The 21,648-nt window shown below is 41.2% G+C and overlaps 1 protein-coding gene across 1 annotated transcript in view; it reads right to left on the bottom strand.

Annotated features, from left to right (window-relative positions):
• Positions 1-21,648, bottom strand: part of LOC126184240 (feline leukemia virus subgroup C receptor-related protein 2-like) — an 82,276-nt gene that overhangs the window by 21,099 nt on the left and 39,529 nt on the right. Inside the window, exons 4-5 of the mRNA XM_049926610.1 lie at positions 19,529-19,749; positions 18,856-18,959 (exon numbers count right to left, since the gene is read on the bottom strand). Of these exons, the coding sequence (XP_049782567.1) occupies positions 18,856-18,959; positions 19,529-19,749 (325 nt within the window). The remainder of the gene's footprint in view (positions 1-18,855; positions 18,960-19,528; positions 19,750-21,648) is intronic.

The raw sequence follows: 21,648 nt of genomic DNA, 5'->3' as shown, positions 1-21,648 counted from the left end.
CAGTCTGGATGATTGACTGATCTGGCTTGTAACATTAACCAAAACGAGCTTGTTGTGCTGGTACTGCGAACGGCTGAAAGGCAGGGGAAACTACAGCCGTAATTTTTCCCGAGGGCATGCAGCTCTACTGTATGGTTAAATATTACGGAGGTAAAATAGTCCTCCATTCGGATCTCAGGAGGACATCGTTATCAGGACATAGAAAACCGGCGTTCTAAGAATCGGAGCGTGGAATGTCAGATTCTTAATCGGCCACGTAGGTTAAAAAAATTTAAAAAGGGAAATGGATGGGATAAAGTTAGATATAGTGGGAATTAGTGAAGTTCGGTGGCAGGAGGAACACGACTTCTGGTCAGATGAATACAGGGTTATAAATACAAAATCAAATAGGGGTAATGCAGGAGTAGGTTAAATAATGAATAAAAAAATAGGAGTGCGGGTAAGCTACTACGAACAGCATAGTGAACCCATTATTGTAGCCAAGGTAGATACGAAGCCCACGCCTACCACAGTAGTAGAAGTTTATATGCTAATTATCTCCGCAGATGATGAAGAGATTGAAGAAATATATGATGCGATAAAAGAAATTATTCAGACACTTAAGGGAGACGAAAATTTAATAGTCATGGGTGACTGGAATTCGATAGTAGGGAAAGGAAGAGAAGGAAAAATAGTAGTTGAATATGGACTGGGGGTCAGGAATGAAAGAGTAAGCTGCCTGATAGAATTTTGCACAGAGCATAACTTAATCATAGCTAACACTTGGCTTAAGAATCATGAAAAGAGGTTGTATACGTGGAAGAAGCCTGGAGACACTGGAAGATTTCAGATTGATTATGTAATGATAAGAAAGAGATTTAGAAACCAGGTTTTAAATTGTAAGACATTTCCAGGGGAAGATGTGGATTCTGACCACAATTTATTGGTTATGAACTCTATATCAAAACTGAGGAAACTGCAAAACGGTAGGATTTTAAGAAGATGAGACCTGGATAAACTGAAAGAACCAGAAGTTGTAGAGATTTCCAGAGAGAGCATTAGGGAACGATTGACAAATACAGGTGAAAGAAATACAGTAGAAGAAGAATGGATAGCTTTGAGAGATGAAATAGTGAGGGCTGCAGAGGATCAAATAGGTAATAGGACGAGGACTAGTAAAAATCCTTGGGTAACAGAAGACATTTAGAATTTAATTGATGAGACGAGAAAATATTAAAATACAGTAAATGAAGCAGGCGAAAAGGAATACAAATACCTAAAAAATGATATCGTCAGGAAGTGCCAAATGGCTAAGTAAGGATGGCTAGAAGACAAATGTAAGGAAGTAGAGGCCTATATCACTAGGAGTAAGATACATACTGTCTACAGGAAAATTAAAGAGACTTTCGGAGAAAAGATAACCACCTCTATGAATATCAAAAACTCAGATAGAAAACCAGATCCAAGCAAAGACGGGAAAGCAGAAAGATGGAAGGAGTATATAGAGAGTCTATACAAGGGCGATGTACTTGAGGACAATTTTATGGAAATGGAAGACGACGTAGATGAGCATGAGTTGGGAGACATACTGCGTGAAGAATTTGACAAAGCACTGCAAGACCTAAGGAAAAATTGGCCCAGGAATAGACAACATACCATTAGAGCTACTTATAGCCTTGGGAGAGCCACCCATGACAAAACTCTATCATCTAGTAAGAAAGATGTATGAGACAGGCGAAATACCCTCAGACTTCAAGAAGAATATAATAATTCCAATTACAGAGAAAGCAGATGTCGGCATGTGTGAAAATTACCGAACAATCAGTTTAATAAATCATGGCTGCAAAATACTAACACGAATTCTTTACAGACGAATGGAAAAACTGGTAGAAACCGAACCTGGGGAAGATCAGTTTGGATTCCGTAGAAATGTTGGAACACGCGAGGCAATACTGACCCTACGACTTATCTTAGAAGACAGATTAAGGAGAGGCAAACCTACATTTCTAGCATTTGTAGTCTAGGAGAAAGCTTTTGACAGTGTTGACTGGATACTCTTTAAAATTCTGTAGGTGGTAGGGATAAAATACAGAAAGCGAAAGGCTATTTACAACTTGACAGAAACCAGATGGCAGTTATAAGAATTGAGGAGCATGAAAGGGAAGCAGTGGTTGAGAAAGGAGTGAGACAGGACTTTAGTCTATCCTCGATGTTATTCACTCTGCATACGGAGCAAGCAGCAAAGGAAACCAAAGAAAAATTTGGAGTAGGATTTAAAACCCATGAAGAAGAAATAAAAACGTAGAGGTTTGTCGATGACATTGTAATACTGTAATAGACAGCAAAGGACTTGGACGAGCATTTGAACGGAATGGACAGTGTCTTGAAAGGAGCATATACGATGAACATCAACAAAAGCAAAACGAGGACAATGGAATGTGGTCGAATGAAGTCAGGTGATGCTGAGAGAATTAGATTAGGAAATGAGACACTTGAAGTAGTAGATGAGTTTTGCGATTTGAGGAGTAAAATAGCTGATGATGGTCGAAATAGAGAGGATATAAAATGTAGTCCAGCTATGGCAAGGAAAGAGTTTCTGAAGAAGAGAAATTTGTTAACATCGAGTATAGATTTAAGCGTCAGGAAGTCTTTTCTGAAAGTATTTGTAGGGAGTGTAGCCATGTATGGAAGTGAAACATGGACAATAAATAGTTTAGACAAGAAGAGAAGAGAAGCTTTCGAAATGTGGTGCTACAGACGAATGCTGAGGATTAGATGGGTAGATCACGTAACCAATAAGAAGGCACTGAAAAGAATTGGGGAGAAGAGGAAATTGTGGCACAACGTGACTAAAAGAAGGGACAAGTTGGTAGGGCACGTTTTGAGACACCAAGGGATCACTAGTTTAGTATTGGAGGGAATCGTAGACGGTAGAAACCGTAGAGGTACACCAAGAGATGAATACACTAAGCAGATACAGAAGAATTTAGGTTGCAGTAGTTACTCGGAGATGAAGAAGCTTGCACATGATAAGATAGCATGGAGAGCTGCATCAAACCAGTCTCTGGACTGAAGACCACAACAACAGGTATTAATGACGTATTTTACCGTTGGCAACCTGGACGAGGGGGAAAATTCATTGCTCGTTTCTTGTAATACTCTCCGTCCTACTGAACCTTTTGGATGACTTCAAATTTCTGTCAATTGTACACATAAATGAAGATGCTGATTTCACATTGCTGCGGAAACCCCTGTATTTCCAAAACGAATTCTGTTATATTGCATTCTGTTGAATTTGAAATTTGACTCAGAGGTGTTTTGTGAAACTATCTGCTGTGGTAAAAATGTATTGTGATTCATCTAAATTTATACAAGTATCAAAGCGCATCAAGTATGATTATACGTTGAATCAGCAACTATACAACAGCTATTCGTGGTATGTCATAAAGGACAGCACTAGAAGGGCTGACTGGTGTTGTATAGATTGATGGAAGAAAAATTAACTACTTGGTGTTCGAATCTTCCTGGCAGATGAAAAGTGTGTACCGGACTGGGACTCGAACCCTGGACCTTTACTTTTAACAGGCAAGTGCTCTGTACTACCAAAGCACGACTCACGACCCTTTGTCATAGCTTTATTTCCGTCAGTACCTCATCTCCCACCTTCCAAATTTCACAGAGGTTCTACTGCGAAACTTGCAGTAGAACTTCTGTGAAATTTGGTAGGATAGGACATGAGGTTCTGGCGGAAGTAAAGCTGTGAGGACGGGTCGTGAATCGTGATTGGGTAGCTTAGCTGGCAGAGCACTTGCGTACGAAAGGCAGAGGTCCTAGATTCAAGTCCAGTCTGGCTCAAAGTTTTAATCAGACAGGAAGTTTCATATCAGTGCATACTTAGCTACAGAGGAAACATTCATTCTCGACTTTTGGTTTGTTAACGGTGCTACCACTCTTGTTTTCAGTAAGAACCAGCTGGCAGTCTTTGTTGGAAGAGTAACGCAGTCGTCATTCAGAACTCAAATTATCAACAAGAATAAAAAGAAAAAGCTTATGGAAATCGAATGTGAGACTCAGGTACCACTCAATGTTCCAATCTGGGCCCGGAAAAACTAATGCGTTCATCAAACAAGGAGTAAGTATGATAAAATGTCATTCTTCCTGCACAAGTAAAGTATACTTTCGGTTTCCTACTAACCTACTGTATGAAGAACGTATTACGATACTTTGGAAATTCTACCAGTAACAATCAAGTAGGGGCCCTTGGCTAATATCTGTGCAGCCACGTGTAGGATTCGGCTTTGTGTCTGACTAGTTCCCCAGCAATGATGCAGAACGAAAAAATTCTGAGACTACTGACGCTAACGGAAGACTGAAAATACAATTTAAATACCATCAGCTGAAAAGCCAAGGACAGACACAGAAGTGCAGCTTGGTGTATCGTCTACCGTTTGGGATGTGAAACCTAGAAATACCGCCGAAATATTATAGAACCTGCTGCAGCATGGAAATGCACGGTCACCACTTGCATCAAGTTCGAACTACAATGTGCCGCCATTGCTATCCTTCCAGATCCAAAGAGTTGAAGAAGAGAAAACGATGCTGAGGTGCTGAGGGCCCAAGACTAACCCTGCAGGATACCTTTCACATAGTAGAAACTGGAAGGCCAGCTGTTCGTGTTTCAAGAGCCTTACTGTAGTTATGGTGTCACCACATATCACACTGTGTCTTGTCTGCTACTGCAAGTCGGCAGATTCTCTCGATCTCTATCGAGTGAGGTGGCCTGACTATGCCCAACATAATGCTAAAGCTTCTGCATGCAGCATGCCACACTGACGAATATGCAGATAGTATCACCAGCTGTACGATGGAACTTATTCCAATAACAGAAATATGTGCTTGTTGACAATAGTTTTATGGACATTAGGCCTGTTCTAAGGCATGTTCTGTATCTAAACTTTCATCTCCAACTACGGGAGACATCCGTAGACGCTGCAAGTTAGTTAATTTTCAAATTGAAACTTTAGCAACTGGAAACTGCCGAATTGTATCGTCGTTGGGGGAACGTAAGGAAACGCAGAAAGGCTTGGAAAGCGTTTTCACTTGGTGTAATGAATGGCAGTTTTCCTTGTATGTAAATAAATGTAAGAAAATTGATGCAACAAAGAGAAAGAGCATGTTAGTATCTGATTACAAGATTAGGGATGAACATCTTGAGGACGACACATCGTGTAAGTATTTAGGGACAATACAAAGAAAAGGATGTGCTATGAAATGGGACGATCGCGTAAAATGAGTACTACGGAAATCGAATGGAATGAGCAAACAGGTAACTTGCCTATGGGGAATACCTCAACGCTGTTGTAACGAATTTCTGCATGAAGAAATTTGAAAAAGTAGTCCTTTAGACGGCCAAGAAGAAGCCCACTTTTTGGTTTCGGTTCTTTGATGACGCTTTCGTCTCATGGACTCATCGATAAAATAAACTATCCGAATTTCTAAATTTTCTTAGTGATATGAGTTCTAAAAGAAGTTATCAATGGAAAAAGAGAAAGAGAGACAAATTTCACTTTTGGATGTACTATCACGCTCAAAAGTATCCGAACGACCTGAATTGCATTCCGCCTGATTTGCATGCAAGGAATATAACGTGACTTGCTTGCACGTGTTCTAACCTCTTTAGAGACCACCGGAGAACATTGCTCTGTATGGCAATCAGTTCAGATGCAAATTAATGCCATGGCAATGCAAATATCAGGAAACACATTACAAGAGGCTTGTAACTCAAATTTATTACAATAAACGACACGTCTAGAAAACAAGTTTCACCTTTCAGTTCCATGACAATAATTTTTGTGCTGGAATGGAGCCCGGGTCTCCAATCAAGCAGTTATTGTCTTTTTTAACCAACAACACAATATCTTGGATAAGGTTTCAGTCACAAGTAACAAAGTATGTGAATATTTAAACTTGAAACAATGTGACTTAAAGTTTGTGTTGGGTGGCGATTCGAAGCCAGCACCTAATCGACTGTTAACTAAGCACAGTCAAAAGCAGGCTAACGATATTTTTCATCAGTAGTTAGATGACTGAAACAGAAATGACGAGACGAAAAAGTATAACCTTACCGGAATTCGAAACTGGCACCTATCACTTTTGTTTTCTAGCCACGATTATACGTTAAATACCAGGCTTTTCACCAGCAGAGAGATGTGCGTACATTTAAACTGAAAAAAAAATGGTTCAAATGGCTCTGAGCACTATGGGACTTAACTGCTACGGTCATCAGTCCCCTAGAACTTAGAACTACTTAAACCTAACTAACCTAAGGACAGCACACAACACCCAGCCATCACGAGGCAGAGAAAATCCCTGACCCCGCCGGGAATCGAACCCGGGAACCCGGGCGTGGGAAGCGAGAACGCTACCGCACGACCACGAGATGCGGGCATTTAAACTGAAAATAACGAGACGAAAAGTTCTGTGTTGCCTGGGAGTAGAACCCGCACATATCATCGTCGTTGACTACTCACGATGAGACGATATTCACCAGTAACTAGGAGTGGTATATTTGAATCTGGAATGATTTCAAGATAAGTTCTGTGTTGCACTGGGAGCCAAAACAAGCACCAGTTGTTGTTGTTGACAATGCACGGGGAGATGTTAAAAATCGTTATTATTTTTCAGACGGCCGGGTTGGCCGAGCGGTTCTAGGCGCTACAGTCTGGAACCGCGACCGCTACGGTCGCAGGTTCGAATCCTGCCTCGGGCATGGATGTGTGTGATGTCCTTAGATTAGTTAGGTTTAAGTAGCTCTAAGTTCTAGGGGACTGATGACCTCAGACGCTAAGTCCGATAGTGCTCAGAGCCATTTTATTATTTTTCAGCTATAGTTTGCTTGTGCAGGACTAGGATTCCATCTAGACATGAGCTTTTCGTGGAGACCTTGAAGAGTTTGGACCCTTGGAGAAACACTGAAACGATGGAACTGTATCATCCCGAAGGGGTCAAATCCCATGAAAGGTAAATCTGAATTTTAATACCAATCCAGGACCAATATTTTCAAAACCTCGAGTTCAAATACAACAAAAAATAATTGCCCTGTGACATTACACGACGATTCGTCCATAAATGAAACAAAATTTCTGGTCCAAGAAACCTTGATTCGATTTCTGTCTCTGTCATGACCCAGCCTACACTGACTCCCCTCCAGTCGATAACCAAGGGACGTAATGTTTAAGGTGGATTTGGAACCACAGCGCAAACCTACGTTGTTCAGTTGGCGTTATCACAGGTTAGGAGTGTCTGTTCCTGCTTGTTAAAATAGCTTGCCTGACGTGAGACTCGAACGCAACCCTTAAGTACGAGAAGCATCTCTGCAAGTAAATATAGCGCTAGTTTACTGTTTTCTGTCGTACCAAAGATGCTCCACACTGGACTTTGAGCCGGCCGGTGTGGCCGTGCGGTTCTAAGCGCTTCAGTTTGGAACCGCGTGACCGCTACGGTCGCAGGTTCAAATCCTGCCTCGGACATGGATGTGTGTGATGTCCTTAGGTTAGTTAGGTTTAAGTAGTTCTAAGTTCTAGGGGACTGATGACCTCAGAAGTTAAGTCCCATAGTGCTCAGAGCCATTTGAACCATTTGAACTGGACTTTGACACCCTGAAGTGATATACAGACCTATCAAAACAGTTTCCTTGTTTTGCCACATCGCCATTCATCGCTGCCTCGGATACCCAAAGAGTACTTCGACTTGATTTTGTAATCACTGAAACAAAATCATGTAAAGGCATCTGCACGAACTGGCAGCACGGTACGATGCGAAAATTTCTACAGGAAATATTGCTGTGGTGGTGCTGTGGTGCTGTATGTATTAGTGTCTAGTGTAAAACGTGGTGCAATATAGATGCAAAGCCGAAATATGGAGGGCATTGATGTCGTTACTTTGTAAAACGCATTTCTTCTGATACAATTGTGTAGGCGTTGTCATCATGGTTTCTGCAGCATGAAACATGAAGAATACTGTATTACGTTTTTGCCATTGTAGACAAAATCTTCCTGAAAAAAAGTAGATTGGTGCATAAGTTCTTGGTGATTTTTTTTTTTTTTTGGTGTTTTATCACATGGTGCATAAGTTCTTGGTGATTTTGTTTGGTGTTTTATCACACAGGTTGCTGTAAGCATATATAACAACTTTATTTAAGGTTCTGTAATTGTTCTTGCGTGACTTATTGAATATTGTACAGGTGAAGGTTATAAGAAACATTTTTTCATTATTAAACTTTTTTTCATTCCACACTCCGTTTTCTTAACACTTGTGACATTTTGTTCTCCTTCGTTTTAAAGGAGAGATGCAGGCAGCGGAGGCAGCTAGAAATATTTTTATCATGTTTGGGGTAAGTGTATCGAAAAAAATCACGTCACAACCTATGTTTCTCCTTTCAAGTACGATCCTATCGACGTGAATTATTTGACACATTCAAGAAGACCAATGGGAGTTTGATGAAGGGAATTTTTACTGTTTACTACTAGGATCCACCCTGTTATTGACAAATGTGATCAACTGCGACCATTTAACCTTGGTGAGACAGTTCCTTTCAATAGACAATGTTGGGGGAAAAAGAAGGAAAGATTATTATAGTTAAGCACTACGTCGAAGACGAAGTCATTACAGACGAAGCAGAAGCTACAATTGGCAACGAAGAAGGAGGAGGATATCGACTGTATCTTTCAAAGAAAAGATTCCAGTAAATACTAAGGAAATCACAGAGAACATAAAACAGGATAACCAGACGGGAATTTGAATTACTGTTGTAGTGTCGAAAGTGTGTTCCGAGCGAACGTTTGTTTTAGAATAGCTAGCTGCGTGTAACTTCGGGGGCTGACATCTGCCGGCCTAACCGGGAGACACGCCTTCTGTCACTACCTGCCGTGGAAAAGCTATCCAATGTCTCTTACTGCACGCGTACATTTACCACCTATAAGAACCTAAATAAATGATATTAAATATTATTCAATTATTTTCAAAAACGATATACTGCCTTTTGTCATTCAGGAGAAGATTGTATCCAAATTTCAGCTTTATAACAATCATAGTTTCAGAGATAAAAAATCGCTAAAAAAGTAAAAAACCAACACTTAGGAAACTAAATTCACTTTGGAAATATAATAGTTCATCTTTTGGTATTATCTGAAAACATAAACAGAACTCACAGGGTGCAGAAATAATTAATTGAGATTTTCATATTAAAACTTTATTTTTCGTTTTCGTAATATAAAAATCAGACAAAATTATTATAGGTGTCTAGGATTGTTGTGGGAGTATATGTGAATGAATGAGAGTGTGTACGTGAGACATTCGTCGAATTTTAATGTTGCATTATATACCGCCTTAAGAAACCTGCAAGAGTTAATGCAAGCCTGTCGTGGGAAAATGTTCATAGGGAGTTTACCCACTTCGCTGATGACATATTTCTAGGTGTGATTGCTATTTTAACAGAACAGCCAGAAAGTCAGCTGGAGTATTATCTCTATCTAAAGAAATTTCCAGATTTGTTGCCTTTTCGTTTTATTTATTAAACATTACTTTAATATTTGCACATCAGAATGACCTAGATGCGTCTGTATGTAAGGATTGGTGCAGGCCAGTTTTGCCGCGAGTATGATCATGAGCAAGCATTCTGATTGGCAGCGAGTATGGTTAGCCAATCAGAATTGAGACGGTTCCTGCTCGTTACCTGAGAGTTATACTGGGAGTGAGGCCACAAGAAGGAGTCTCTCGCTAGCTTTGAATGCATACGGTCATGTTACTAGTGCGAGTCACAATAATGTGTAATATGAAGGAATACTGAGTTCCTCGCATTTGATACGTGTCGTGACTAACGCTGATGTAGTTACGGACAGTTATGTTAAGTTTGGAAGTTTTAGAATTGTATTGTTGGAATGATATTGGCGTGTGAAAATTTGGTCTTCATAGTATCCGCGTGGCATGTTTCAGTATTCAACCACTGAGCATTTTTGACGAGCAATTTCTTTTTTCAAATCCACCAGAAGGACCGAACGTAATAACCCATGTTAGTGGTGAAATTAATGAATGTGGAAATGTTGTTTAACTCGGGTCGGATTTGGACAGATTTCTGAATGCTGTGCGTGCCAAATGAGTGTATGAATTGTGAACTTGACGAAAATAACCAATAGTTTAAATGTAGACTGAATAGTACCGTTTCTTTGGTTATAAGAACAAATAAACATCTTTGTGTGGAAATTTCGGACATTATTTTCCAGAAGCCAGTCCATTATCTTACTGCCCGATAAAGTTTTTATTGACAGTTTTCCTACAGAACTTTATTTCATTATTAGAGTTGTGCGACCTCAGTAACTGTAGATATTAGATGGTGTTTCTTATCAACGCTGCTTTTGCATCATCTTGTAAGTATCTACGTTGCCGAGTGAAGGGACATCGAGAAGACGCCGTTCTGAGGTAGGTGAATTTCTAATTTGCAGCCTGCACAGCACACGGAATTTCAAATCCCGCCAAGACGCACTGTGCGTTAACTTCATTAAATGAAAATAATGGTCGGCCCTAGCAAAAAATATTTGCATCAAAGGTCAGTGTGAGTACACATATTGGTGGCGCTAGGAAGGTGTATTATGTTATGAACTACATCCCGGAGCTGTGCCCGTCTCAGCTGGCATCTGTTGCCAATAATAAAGACGCCTTGCGGTGGCCATATAATAAAAACGAACAACGAAACGACATAAGGTGTTGCTACTGAACGAGAACACTTGTCTACACTCTTCTTTTTTCACAAAAGAAGCTATGCAGGAACTTGACTGGAAAGCAATCCCTATAACACATTTCTTCTAACTTAGCACCCTTAAATGTTTACCTTTCTTGCTCCTTATCGAACAATTCTCAATAAAATTTCTTTGTGGAAGAATATGCACTTTAAACTTGGATTGACGTTATCTTAATCTCAACAGGAATAGCTTTCTACAAGTAGAGAATCCAAAAACTTCTGTGCATCATAAGACTTCTTTATTTAATGTGAGAGAATATATTTTTGAAGATTAATTTCTCTCTTTAGTTTTTCTGTTATCTAATAAACAAAACAGAAGTAGTATAAAATCTGTTCAATAGACAGACGAGAAACATTATAGAATTATGAAGAGTTCTATTATTATTGAATCGCAACTTACAAGAGAACCTCACAACAGAAGTCAAATTTAATAAAACAAATAATGTCTGTAATACGAGCCTGTCCAAACCTTAATGGATTAGTGAGATAGTATGTACTTCTGACTTCGGTATGGTCTGTGTCTACGTGAGCCCTGTGCCCTGCCAGAGAAGTGTTTTGGAACTACCATGAAAATATGTAAATCTGGCAGTGACAGTAGACCCAAGAAGAAACCCAGTTCACAAATTATTCAATGCCACACATAAATCAATCCAATTGTGTATTCATAAGAAACTAAAAATTATGTTGGTATAAGGGGACAAAGCTTTAATAAAGGTGCAATGCCGCAATTTCTTATACTTCTCACCTGTACGTCTAGGGGATACTAAATAAAATGGTGAGGAGAATTAAGATGGAAAATTTAAGATTCATTTAATGCTTTTCAATCTGGAACCTTGTAGCTTGGTAAGACGAGTAGAAAGTTGAAAAATTGTGGAGGTCTCTAGCGCGATTAGAACCAATAGATGACGTATCTTCACCAAGCAGCTGTGTTACTACTTAGCTAACAAGCCGGTACTGCTTGCAGTATGCTCTTATTGCCATAGTGATCGTTAACATATACACTGAAGCGCCAAAGAAACTGGTATAGGCTTGCATATTCAAATACAGAGATATGGAAACAGGCAGAATACGGCGCTGCCGTCGGCAATATAAGACAACAAGTGTCTGGCGCATTTGTCAGATTGGTTACTGCTGCTACAACGGTAGGTTACCAAGATTTAAGAGAGTTTAAGCGTGATGCCATAGTCGGCGCACGAGCGATGGGCACAGCATCTCCGAGGTAGCGATGAAATGGGGATTTTCCCACACTACCATTTCACGACTCTACCGTGAATATCAGGAATACGGTAAAACATCAAATCTCCGACATCACTGCGGCCGGAAAAACATCCTGTATGAAATGGACCAACGACGACTGAAGAGAATCGTTCAACGTGACAGAAGTGCAACCATTCCGCAAAATGCTGCAGATTTCAACGCTGGGCCATCAATAACTGTCAGCGTGCGAACCATTCAACGAAACGTCATCGACAATGGCTTTCGGGGCCAAAGACTCACTCGTGTACCCTTGATGACTGCATGACACAAAGCTTTATACCCCGCCTGGGCCCATCGACACCGACATTGGAATGTTGATAAGTGGAAACATGTTGCCTGACTGGATTGATTCAAATTGTATTGAGCGGATGGATATGTATGGCTATGGAGACAACCTCATGAATCTGTGGACCCTGCGTGTCAGAAGGGGAGTGTTCAAGCTGGTGGAAGCTCTGTAATGGTGTGGGGCATGTGCAGTAGGAGTGATATGGGACCCCAATACATCTAGATACGACTCTGACAGGTGACACGTTTTTACAAATGTGTCACCTGTCAGAGTCGTATCTAGATGTATTGGGGTCCCATATCCTGTCTTATCACCTGCATCCACTCATGTCCATTGTGCATTCCGACGGTCTTGGGCAATTCCAGCAGGACAATGCGACACCCCACACGTCCAGAATTGCTACAGAATGGTTCCAAGAACACTCTTCTGAGTTTAGACACTTCCGATGGCCACCAGACGCTCCAGACATTAACTTTATTGAGCATGTCTGGGATGCCTTGCAACGCGCTGTTCAGAAGAGATCTCCACCCCTCGTACCCTTACGGATTATGGACAGCCGTGCAGGATTCATGGTGTCAGCTCCCTCCAGCACTACTTCAGACATTAGTCAAGGCCCTGCCACGTCGTGGCCGGCCGCGGCGGTCTAGCGGTTCTGGCGCTGCAGTCCGGAACCGCGGGACTGCTACGGTCGCAGGTTCGAATCCTGCCTCGGGCATGGGTGTGTGTGATGTCCTTAGGTTAGTTAGGTTTAAGTAGTTCTAAGTTCTAGGGGACTTATGACCTAAGATGTTGAGTCCCATAGTGCTCAGAGCCATTTGAACCATTTTGAGCCACGTCGTGTTGCGGAACTTCTGCGTGCTCGCGGAGGTCCTACACAATATTAGGCAGGTGTGCCAGTTTCTTTGGCTCTTCAGTGTAATTCACAACATAGGATATGAGATTAGTCGTAGATTCTGTATGAAACGTCCTTCCTAGAATTGAGGGCAGGAGAGCAACAAGTAAAGCAGCCTCGCCTTGTCGAAGCTAAAGTCGCTTCCTGCTCGTGCGGGATCCATTGTGTAGTTTGCAATATGGGTCCACTGTGGATGACTGAAATAAAAGCACTCATTCTGGAGGACGGAACTTTCTCAGCTGGAAGTAGAAATACTTCAGCAGATAAACAGCTCCCGGCTTTACAATAAAAGATGGTGAAACATCTCTGACCTAATAAAGGTTTAGAAGTTGGACCGAGTAAGCAGCTAGCCCTATGGACAGTTTTTTAACATTTCTCATTACCTGTAATATGAAGGTAAGCTGGTGGTGTGATAGAAGTGGCGACTGCACGACGTAACACTTAGTGGGAAGTTTTTTTAAAGAAGAGGGGAGGAAATTCAGTTCCTTGCCCTGTTCACGTTTCACCTTTTCTCGGTAGTATACTTTGTTAAAGAGACAAGTACGCCATTGGAGGGCTGTAGTAAATTTTGAGAGGATTGTTGGTCGCATTTTACTGGCAGCAAGAAGGGATAAAGCAGCTTTTTACGGAACTGAAAAGTAGGGACTTCGAGGCGGGGCTTGGAGGTGAACAGATCCGTGCTCTGGAGGCTACTCTCTCATGTGGCGGAGCCTTCTGGAAGTCCAATATTCGAGTCTCAGACGATCGATTATGATGGTGAGCTGCATGACAGTGAGGTGCGGTGTCTCCACTCTGTTCGTATTACTCCAACATTATAGTGAGCGTGTTACAGCTTTGGAATATTAGACGAGCAAGAGTTTGGAGTTCAGATTCATGATAGGTTCCACTGTCTCATGTTCGTCAGAGCATCCTCAAATCTTGGGGATTCTTCAGTTTTTGGTTCACACCAACAGTCATTGTAATCGTGATACAGTGAGGCTGCGATACATTCCGGAGAGTTAGATAAGAGATTATTAAGCAACTCCACCCCATAGAGTAACTTTGCCAACTGATAGTCTTAGTTTTTTAATTCTCATCGGAAAGTATGTCATTGTAACTTTGATAATTTCACAGTTGTTTTGAAAGCTTCATATTTTTAAAAGTTGTTTGTAATAAACCATAGAGTGCATTTAAATCATGAGTTTACCATCACATTTATTTTTTTCAGTGATAAATATTATGTCAGTCCCTCACCTTAAGATTCACTGCTAGGGCCTAAAAAATTTATAGTGTTAGTAAATCAGTCATGTAAATTAAATTCGGCATTGAGTTTCAAGTGAATTCACTTACGCATACGGGGTTTTGCAAGTTGTGAATAAAATATAGTTTTAAACCAGAGAAGCAAACTGTGGAAGGAAACCTTCCAGCATGACCGAAAAATAGGACACAAAAAGCTGTGAAGTAAATGAAACAAATGAGTGATTGGAGCGCAGGTTGGATTCCAGATTCTGATAATACGGAAGGAAAAGCAAATTTGTTGGGAATGTGGAACAAGGAACACAAAATTCTGACAATAACGTCTCGAATATGTCATCCGTAAGGGAAACTGACATTCAGTCTATAAAACCCAAAGGAAGTATTATCTACCCATAACGATTACAATCTAACAGCTGGTTATGCTTTGTCAGTAAAAGTGAAAGGTGTCTGTTGAATGAGGCTTCCAGTTTGCAGACTGCTTAAGACAGAAAGAAACCAATGTAACAGGAAGGTCCAGAGCCTCTATACAGGTCTCCCAGGTCGTCCAGTACAAAAGTTTTCCTCATATCATTTCAAGCTATACCATATGTACATCAAACAGCAGGTGAAAAATTATTATGACTTTTAACGTTTCCTGTGCTTTGTCAACCATAACCATAGGTGCCTGTTTCGACATTCAGTCGAACACAGAGCTTTTCGCTACATCATTTCAGTTTCAAACATGTCACTCCTAGCTAAGAGTGAAAAATAATTCGGTAGTTAACGTCCCTTTGTGTGTAGTCAAGAACAATGATAGGTGTGGGATTAGACTTCCAGTCAGCGCCGAACTTTTGTGACATTAATTCCGTTTCAGAGACATACACATCTCACAACGGTGAGAGAAAGCGATATTTAACGTCTATTCGTGGCCAGAGAATGAATGCCGGCAAGTGAGAGATCGAATACCAGTAAGGCAAATTTTTTTTGTCTCGTCCTTTCAGTTTGTGAACTCAGTACTGGGGGAAAAAGTCTATGTCTAATATTTAATTGTGACAAGTCAACAATCCGCAACTTGCATCATGTCATTTCAAGATTTAACATGCTCACACATTGTTACCAATGACTGAAAGTATATGTAAGCTAATTTGTGGTTGGTTAACTGGGACAACAGTCTCTGGATAAGAGTCCCGGGTCATGGACCAATACAAAAATTTTCGTCATGTAATTTAATGTGAGAACAGTCTTTTTAAATGCCATTTATTGTAATAAATTTGAGTTTAAAACATTTAAAGACTGTATAATCTGTAATAACGTTCTTACTGATATTTGCATTTTGTGGTACTGATTTGCATCTCTCTCTTTCATACAGAACAAAGTACTGGTTTTCTATAGTACTGTACCGAAAAGAGAACAGAGTGCCTTCAAGGAAGCTACACTATGTGCGTTGCATGCAAATTTGATAGAACGCAATTCAGATCTTCCGGATACGTTTGAGAACGGCAGCACAAATAAATGGGAGAACTGGCGGAATTTTAGGCTACAAGACCTAAAGCTAGCCCTCTATATTGACAGATACCTCCACAAAAATTGTAGTCAGCATCCTCCCGAGCACAAAACAGGAGTAATTAATACGTTTGTGTACTGGACTGGAAAAATATGTGAGCCACAGTAATTGGAGGAAGAGCTCAATCGTTTAAAAATTGCTTTCAGAAGAAATGGTTACTCTGGTACTGAGATAAACAGATAATTATATTTTAGATATCAGAAGCTTCTAGCGAAAAGCAACCAGATAAAGAGAAAGTCGACTCACAGAGAGACACAGATCTTTTCGTCACGTCATTCCATCTTGAAACATGCCACTCCTAGACACTGGTGAAAAAGAATTCGATAGTTAACGTGTCTTCGCGTGTAGTAAACGATGATATGTGTGGCGTTCGACTCCCAGTCATCACTGTACTCTTCGTCATGTCACTTCCAGTTCAAACATGCGTTCATCTCGCTTCTTGTGAAAAAAATCTACATTTAATGTCCATTCGTGGCTCAAAACAACGGCCATAGATTCCGGGTTCGAATCCCGGGGAAGAATATATTATTTATTTTTATCGTCATTGCAGTTCCAAAAATCTGGCTACTGCTAAGAAAATTCGATATCTGGAAAATGACTGTGCTTACATAACAATCGGACTCGGTGCTGGGTTCGAATCGCCATCAAACACAAACATTGCGTCATTTCAGGTTTGTTATTTGGGACTGAAACCATGTTTAACATCTTTCCTCGTTAGTTAACAGTTTCTGGATATTTGTCTCGATCCATTACAAAACTTTCCGTTGTGTAATTTAAAGTTCAGATATGCTAACCAATACTGGCTAAAAACATATTATATCAGTCTCTTTAAAGCTAGTCATCAATGACGTTCAGTGATGTGATCGAATCTCGGTCAGGTACGAATATTTTGCTTAGTTAGTATTGGGTCTCACTCCATATCCAGAACAAAACAGTTCATCATGTCATTTAAAGTTCAAACATGTCCACAGCTACATGCTCCTTAATAACTTTTTTATGACACTTTGTGTTAGATAACAAGTGCGATAGGTGTGTTTTGAACTATACGAGGGTTGGCCAGAAAGTAATGCACCGCATATTTTTTCTTCAACAGTTCCTTACTGAACATAATGAGAATTACACACACGAAAGAATGGTGTTTTATTTACACACACGTCCAGTTCTATGGCCTTCCTCCGGCGCGAAACAAGGGCATGTGTGCCCTGCCGGCAACAATCCTTGTCCTGGCGGTGGAGCCAGTGCTTCACTGTGTCAATCACCTCCTCATCGTCCTCAATATGTGTTCCATGAATGGCATCCTTTAATGGCGAATGACATCAGCAGCTCGCTGCAACATGTCAGGTGTGACTGTTGTGGATGATCTCCCCGACCGCTGCAAATCGTGGAGCTCCGCCGGAGCGCCTTCTGATGACCTCACACTCCGTGCCTAGTGACTAACTGTACTTCTGTCGACAGCAGATGCTCCATAGACTTTGCACAAGCGCTTGTGAATATTCCCCACAGTTTCGTTATCTGCAGTGATAAATTCAATGACGGCACGTTGCTTGTAATGTACATCACCTGCAGACACGATTTTGAAACTATCCTGCAGCTACGCTATCTGTCGGATGTGACGGAAACTTGGTGAGCTCACTCGGGAGCCTTCAAATAATTCTTACGTGACGTTTCGCATTCGTGGCATTGTTTTCGGCTGAGAAAAAAAAATGTGGTGCATTATTTTCTGAGCAACAATCGTACATAGATTAACGTGCCACCATGAAGATAGTGAAATTACTGGTGATACGTTGTTGATAGTGAAGTTTTGATGGAACATGTGACGTTGTTAATCATGGTTTTTGTAACTGGTTAGTTCATTATTCAGTTTATGCAGAAGTTCTCTCTTAGTGAACGATGGTTAATAAGTGGTTGGCAAACCTTAGAGAGAGCAAGAATATTTCGGGTAATCACAGAGATTTGGAAGTCCAGATATTCTTGAAAATGTCTTATTCACAAAACAATGTAGTTTTGAGTACGGATTACGGAATAATTGATGTTTCAAGAGTTGCTGGCATTGTTTGAGTCAGATACTAATGAGAGTTGTAAAAGTTTAGAAATGTCACTTCTTGTAATAAATGTGTGTATACAAGCGTTAAGGACTGTCTCGGGTGTTCTGATATTTTTAGTTACGTGGTATTGATTTACACCTGGAGTTATTGCAATACAGAGTAATGTTTTATAGTGGTTATTTGTGGTAACCATTTTGTGCAGTCAAGCGATTGTACCGAAAAGAGATTAGAAGATCTGCAAGACAGTTACGTTATGTGGGCTGCATGCGAATCAGGAGAAATGCAATTCAGGTAGTTCGGATACTTTTGACCATGATAATACATGGTCCGATGGTTGCAGAGTTGTCCCAAGGGAGACAATTGCCTACAGTCGTTCCAAGACACTACGAAAACAGTGAACTAGTTCAATATCAGTACTAATCAAGCGTATCCCCCAATGAATATTGTGTTTTCTTCCAGGAGAATAACGTCTCCGCCTAAAAAGTCAAGAACTATACTACTATGGTTAGAGGCCCAGGCCGAGGAGTTTCAGGTGAGATCCACACCGCCAAACTAGCCAGACACCAGACTTACTGAACGCAATGGCGATGTCTTCGAGAGTTATCCGAAGTATGTAAATAGCGTGCGTGTAATGTGTCCGTGGACACTTGCCACCACCTAGCTACAAACTAAGAATTTTGAGATTCGTCCTGTGACGAAGTGAAGCGGTTCTGTGTGGCAACCACGCTATTACGAGTGTGGTTTATAATGGTTTGGCTGATCAGTGTAGCGATTTGCGTACATAACCAGTAATGTAGATCGATGCTGACAGTAAATACGTACTTGAATTTGTGTGTTTTATCCAAAATATATCCGCTGATGACCCCACCAACAGTTCCTGAGACTACGAAAAGCAGTCCAACGCGTCCAGCAAATGCCTCTCCGCCCTAGAAAAAGCAAGACAATTCTGTTAAAAATTAAATTCTTTAAATTGGTTAACATATAATACAGCTTCTCTGCAGACAATATCACATGTAAATTACATTTAGAAAAACAAGTTAAGAGTTTAAGGCCTCAGCTACTTAAGACACAGAGCAGTAGTTCAGTTGCATATTCGTGCTTAATGCAAAGCAACAACCGCAACCTAACGGCACATTAACAAAAATTAAGCTACGGAAACATTGTGTGTGGCAGGTGAAAATGTCGGATGCTAATGTTAGGCTTGGACAAGAGACTCTTATCCCACCCTCTCTTGTGACGTTTGGAAGGTACGAGAGAGGTAGTAAGGCAGTGAAAGCAGGTCGTGAATTGTGCCTGGTTAGCTCGGTCGGTAATAAGATTGCTCCACAAAGACAAGTTTCCGGGTCCGAGTCCCGTGAGGAAATGGAAATTTCAGGACACCGCTGCAGAGTGAACTATTCAATCTGGAAACAACATGATGCTACCTGATTTCAGCCGGTGTGTTCGGGCGGGAGTGGGAGCAGCGCAGGGAGTGAGTGAACTGTAGGGGACTTACCGGAAAGTACTTGAGGATGAGCGGATTGAGTAGCGTGGCGATGGCGTTGAAGGCAAGTAGGACGAGGCTGAAGGAGAGCACGACGAGCAGGAAGGGCACAGAGCGCATCAGGCGGCGAACAACGGCCATCGTGCTCAGATCGGGGCCCTCCTCCCCCGCAGGAACTTCCTCCCGCGCCGCCATGGCCGCGCTCGGCGGCGTCTTCGGCTTGTCCTGGAAAACTAAGCGCCACAAACAAGATAGTCACCCGAGGAAACATGAAGCTAATACCATGAAACCGCGCCTCTGCCCTCGGTAAAGGTTGCAGTACGGCCACAATTTTGTTCGTGTATGTCCTATCCCGCTGAAGTCACTCACTGATGACTAGATTCCACAGAACTACCTCACTGCGGAGAGGCTGACTACTATATTTCACTGCCTGTTCCAGGTAGTCCCAGATATTTTCTATAGGATTACGATTGCATGATTTAGCGGGCTTGTCGAGGTGCAATGGTGTGCCTGAGTGTTCATCAAACCACATATGTATAATGCAGCCCTGTGAACACTGGTGTAGTAAACTTGGAAGGCCCAAGTGTCCACAGTGCACGCATCATAAACATGAAGAAGAAAAACACTTGGTCACGAGAATGTTGAAATAAACCGTTGTGGTTCATGTCCACGTTAACCTGAATGAGCGGTTCCAAGTCATGCAACAATAAACAACCCCAAAACATATCAGAACCATCTCCGCCGTGAACTACACCCTCTATATACTCGAGGTGAAAAGCCTCTTTGGCACATCGGTCCACTCGATGTTATGAGCACGCGAAGCTGTGACTACTTTCATCTGGCCACAACTGTGGATTCTTTATTGCTATGGGAGAAGGCTCATCAGACTAGAACACGTGAAATACTAGAACACTTTATTACATTGCTGAATAAAAGATTCACTTAACTTGACACACCCCTTTGCCACAACAGTACTGGAAAATTTACAACTGTCATGAACTAGCAAAGCACCACTCGACGCGCTAAATAGCAAACTATCATGAGGTACAAAGTTCAACATTAACAACACTAAAAGTTCATCTTAAATCATAACTACTCGTGGTCCTATACTATGATGCTGACTGCTCTATGTGAGGTCTCGAACTGGGCAGAGCTTTTGCACGCTCAGCACTATATTGACCTCAGTGTGAGGGCGCTGCAGTACCAGGGAAGAGACGTGATCTTCAGGAGCGCCTCCCATATGTTGTTGCTGATTGCAGCGAGCACTCGCTAATGTCTGTTGTATCGATTCACGACTTTAATGTGGCACTGCGACCTCTGGACGACACCATACTCGATGCCTTGTGTAATCTGAAATTAAGGCAAAATGACAACTCGTGTGACCGCCCCATACCTGTCCAGTTTCCATGTAGTTTGGTTAATCGAAGAAGTCTAATTTTACGTGCCGCTGTGAAAAATTGTCTTTGCGAGGTACTCGACTCTAAATATCTACTGCATGCAGTTTGCTCTCTCCATGTTCGCTCGGGAACTTGTTGAGTTGGACGAGCATTCACAGACACCATCCATTTCTGACGGGTTGTCATTGACGAGTCGTCACAGCCATCTCCATTTCCTGTCGCTTGTGATCTTTTTACGACTAGTGTTCTTATGCCATGTTACACGGTGACGTGTGGCAAACCATTCCTTGTAGACACATAGTATAGTCTGCGTCGACACCAACAAATCGCGCATCTTCATTCACAAAGTGGTCATGGCCACGTTCAGACACAATAGCACAGCGCAGAAGAATTATTTGTATTTTTCTTCTAGGAATCCCTTTTATTTATTTTAGGTTAATTTAACATAAAATAAATAAACGTGACTGGTAGCAGAAAAATGCAAATCATGAATACTTAATTTTTATTGACATAAAGTTCCTACACCTTACAGGAATAACGTATGATCATAGCATGGGTTCGAAGTGATGACTGACGATTTCATTGCATGTATTACAACTGCGTAATCCATTGACAAAACTTTGGATTCAAAATCATTTTGCTCGATTTCTTATATGACTGATTTTCCAGACAGGGGTGTAAATAGTGCTCCACCAGTGTCTTTCGCATTATGCTCTTCGCACTGTACATTTTTCG

Source organism: Schistocerca cancellata, chromosome 4 (genome assembly GCF_023864275.1).
Source record: "Schistocerca cancellata isolate TAMUIC-IGC-003103 chromosome 4, iqSchCanc2.1, whole genome shotgun sequence".
Taxonomy (NCBI): domain Eukaryota; kingdom Metazoa; phylum Arthropoda; class Insecta; order Orthoptera; family Acrididae; genus Schistocerca; species Schistocerca cancellata.
The sequence above is the reverse complement of the archived record's forward strand: the minus strand, read 5'-3'. Positions and strand labels throughout refer to the sequence as shown.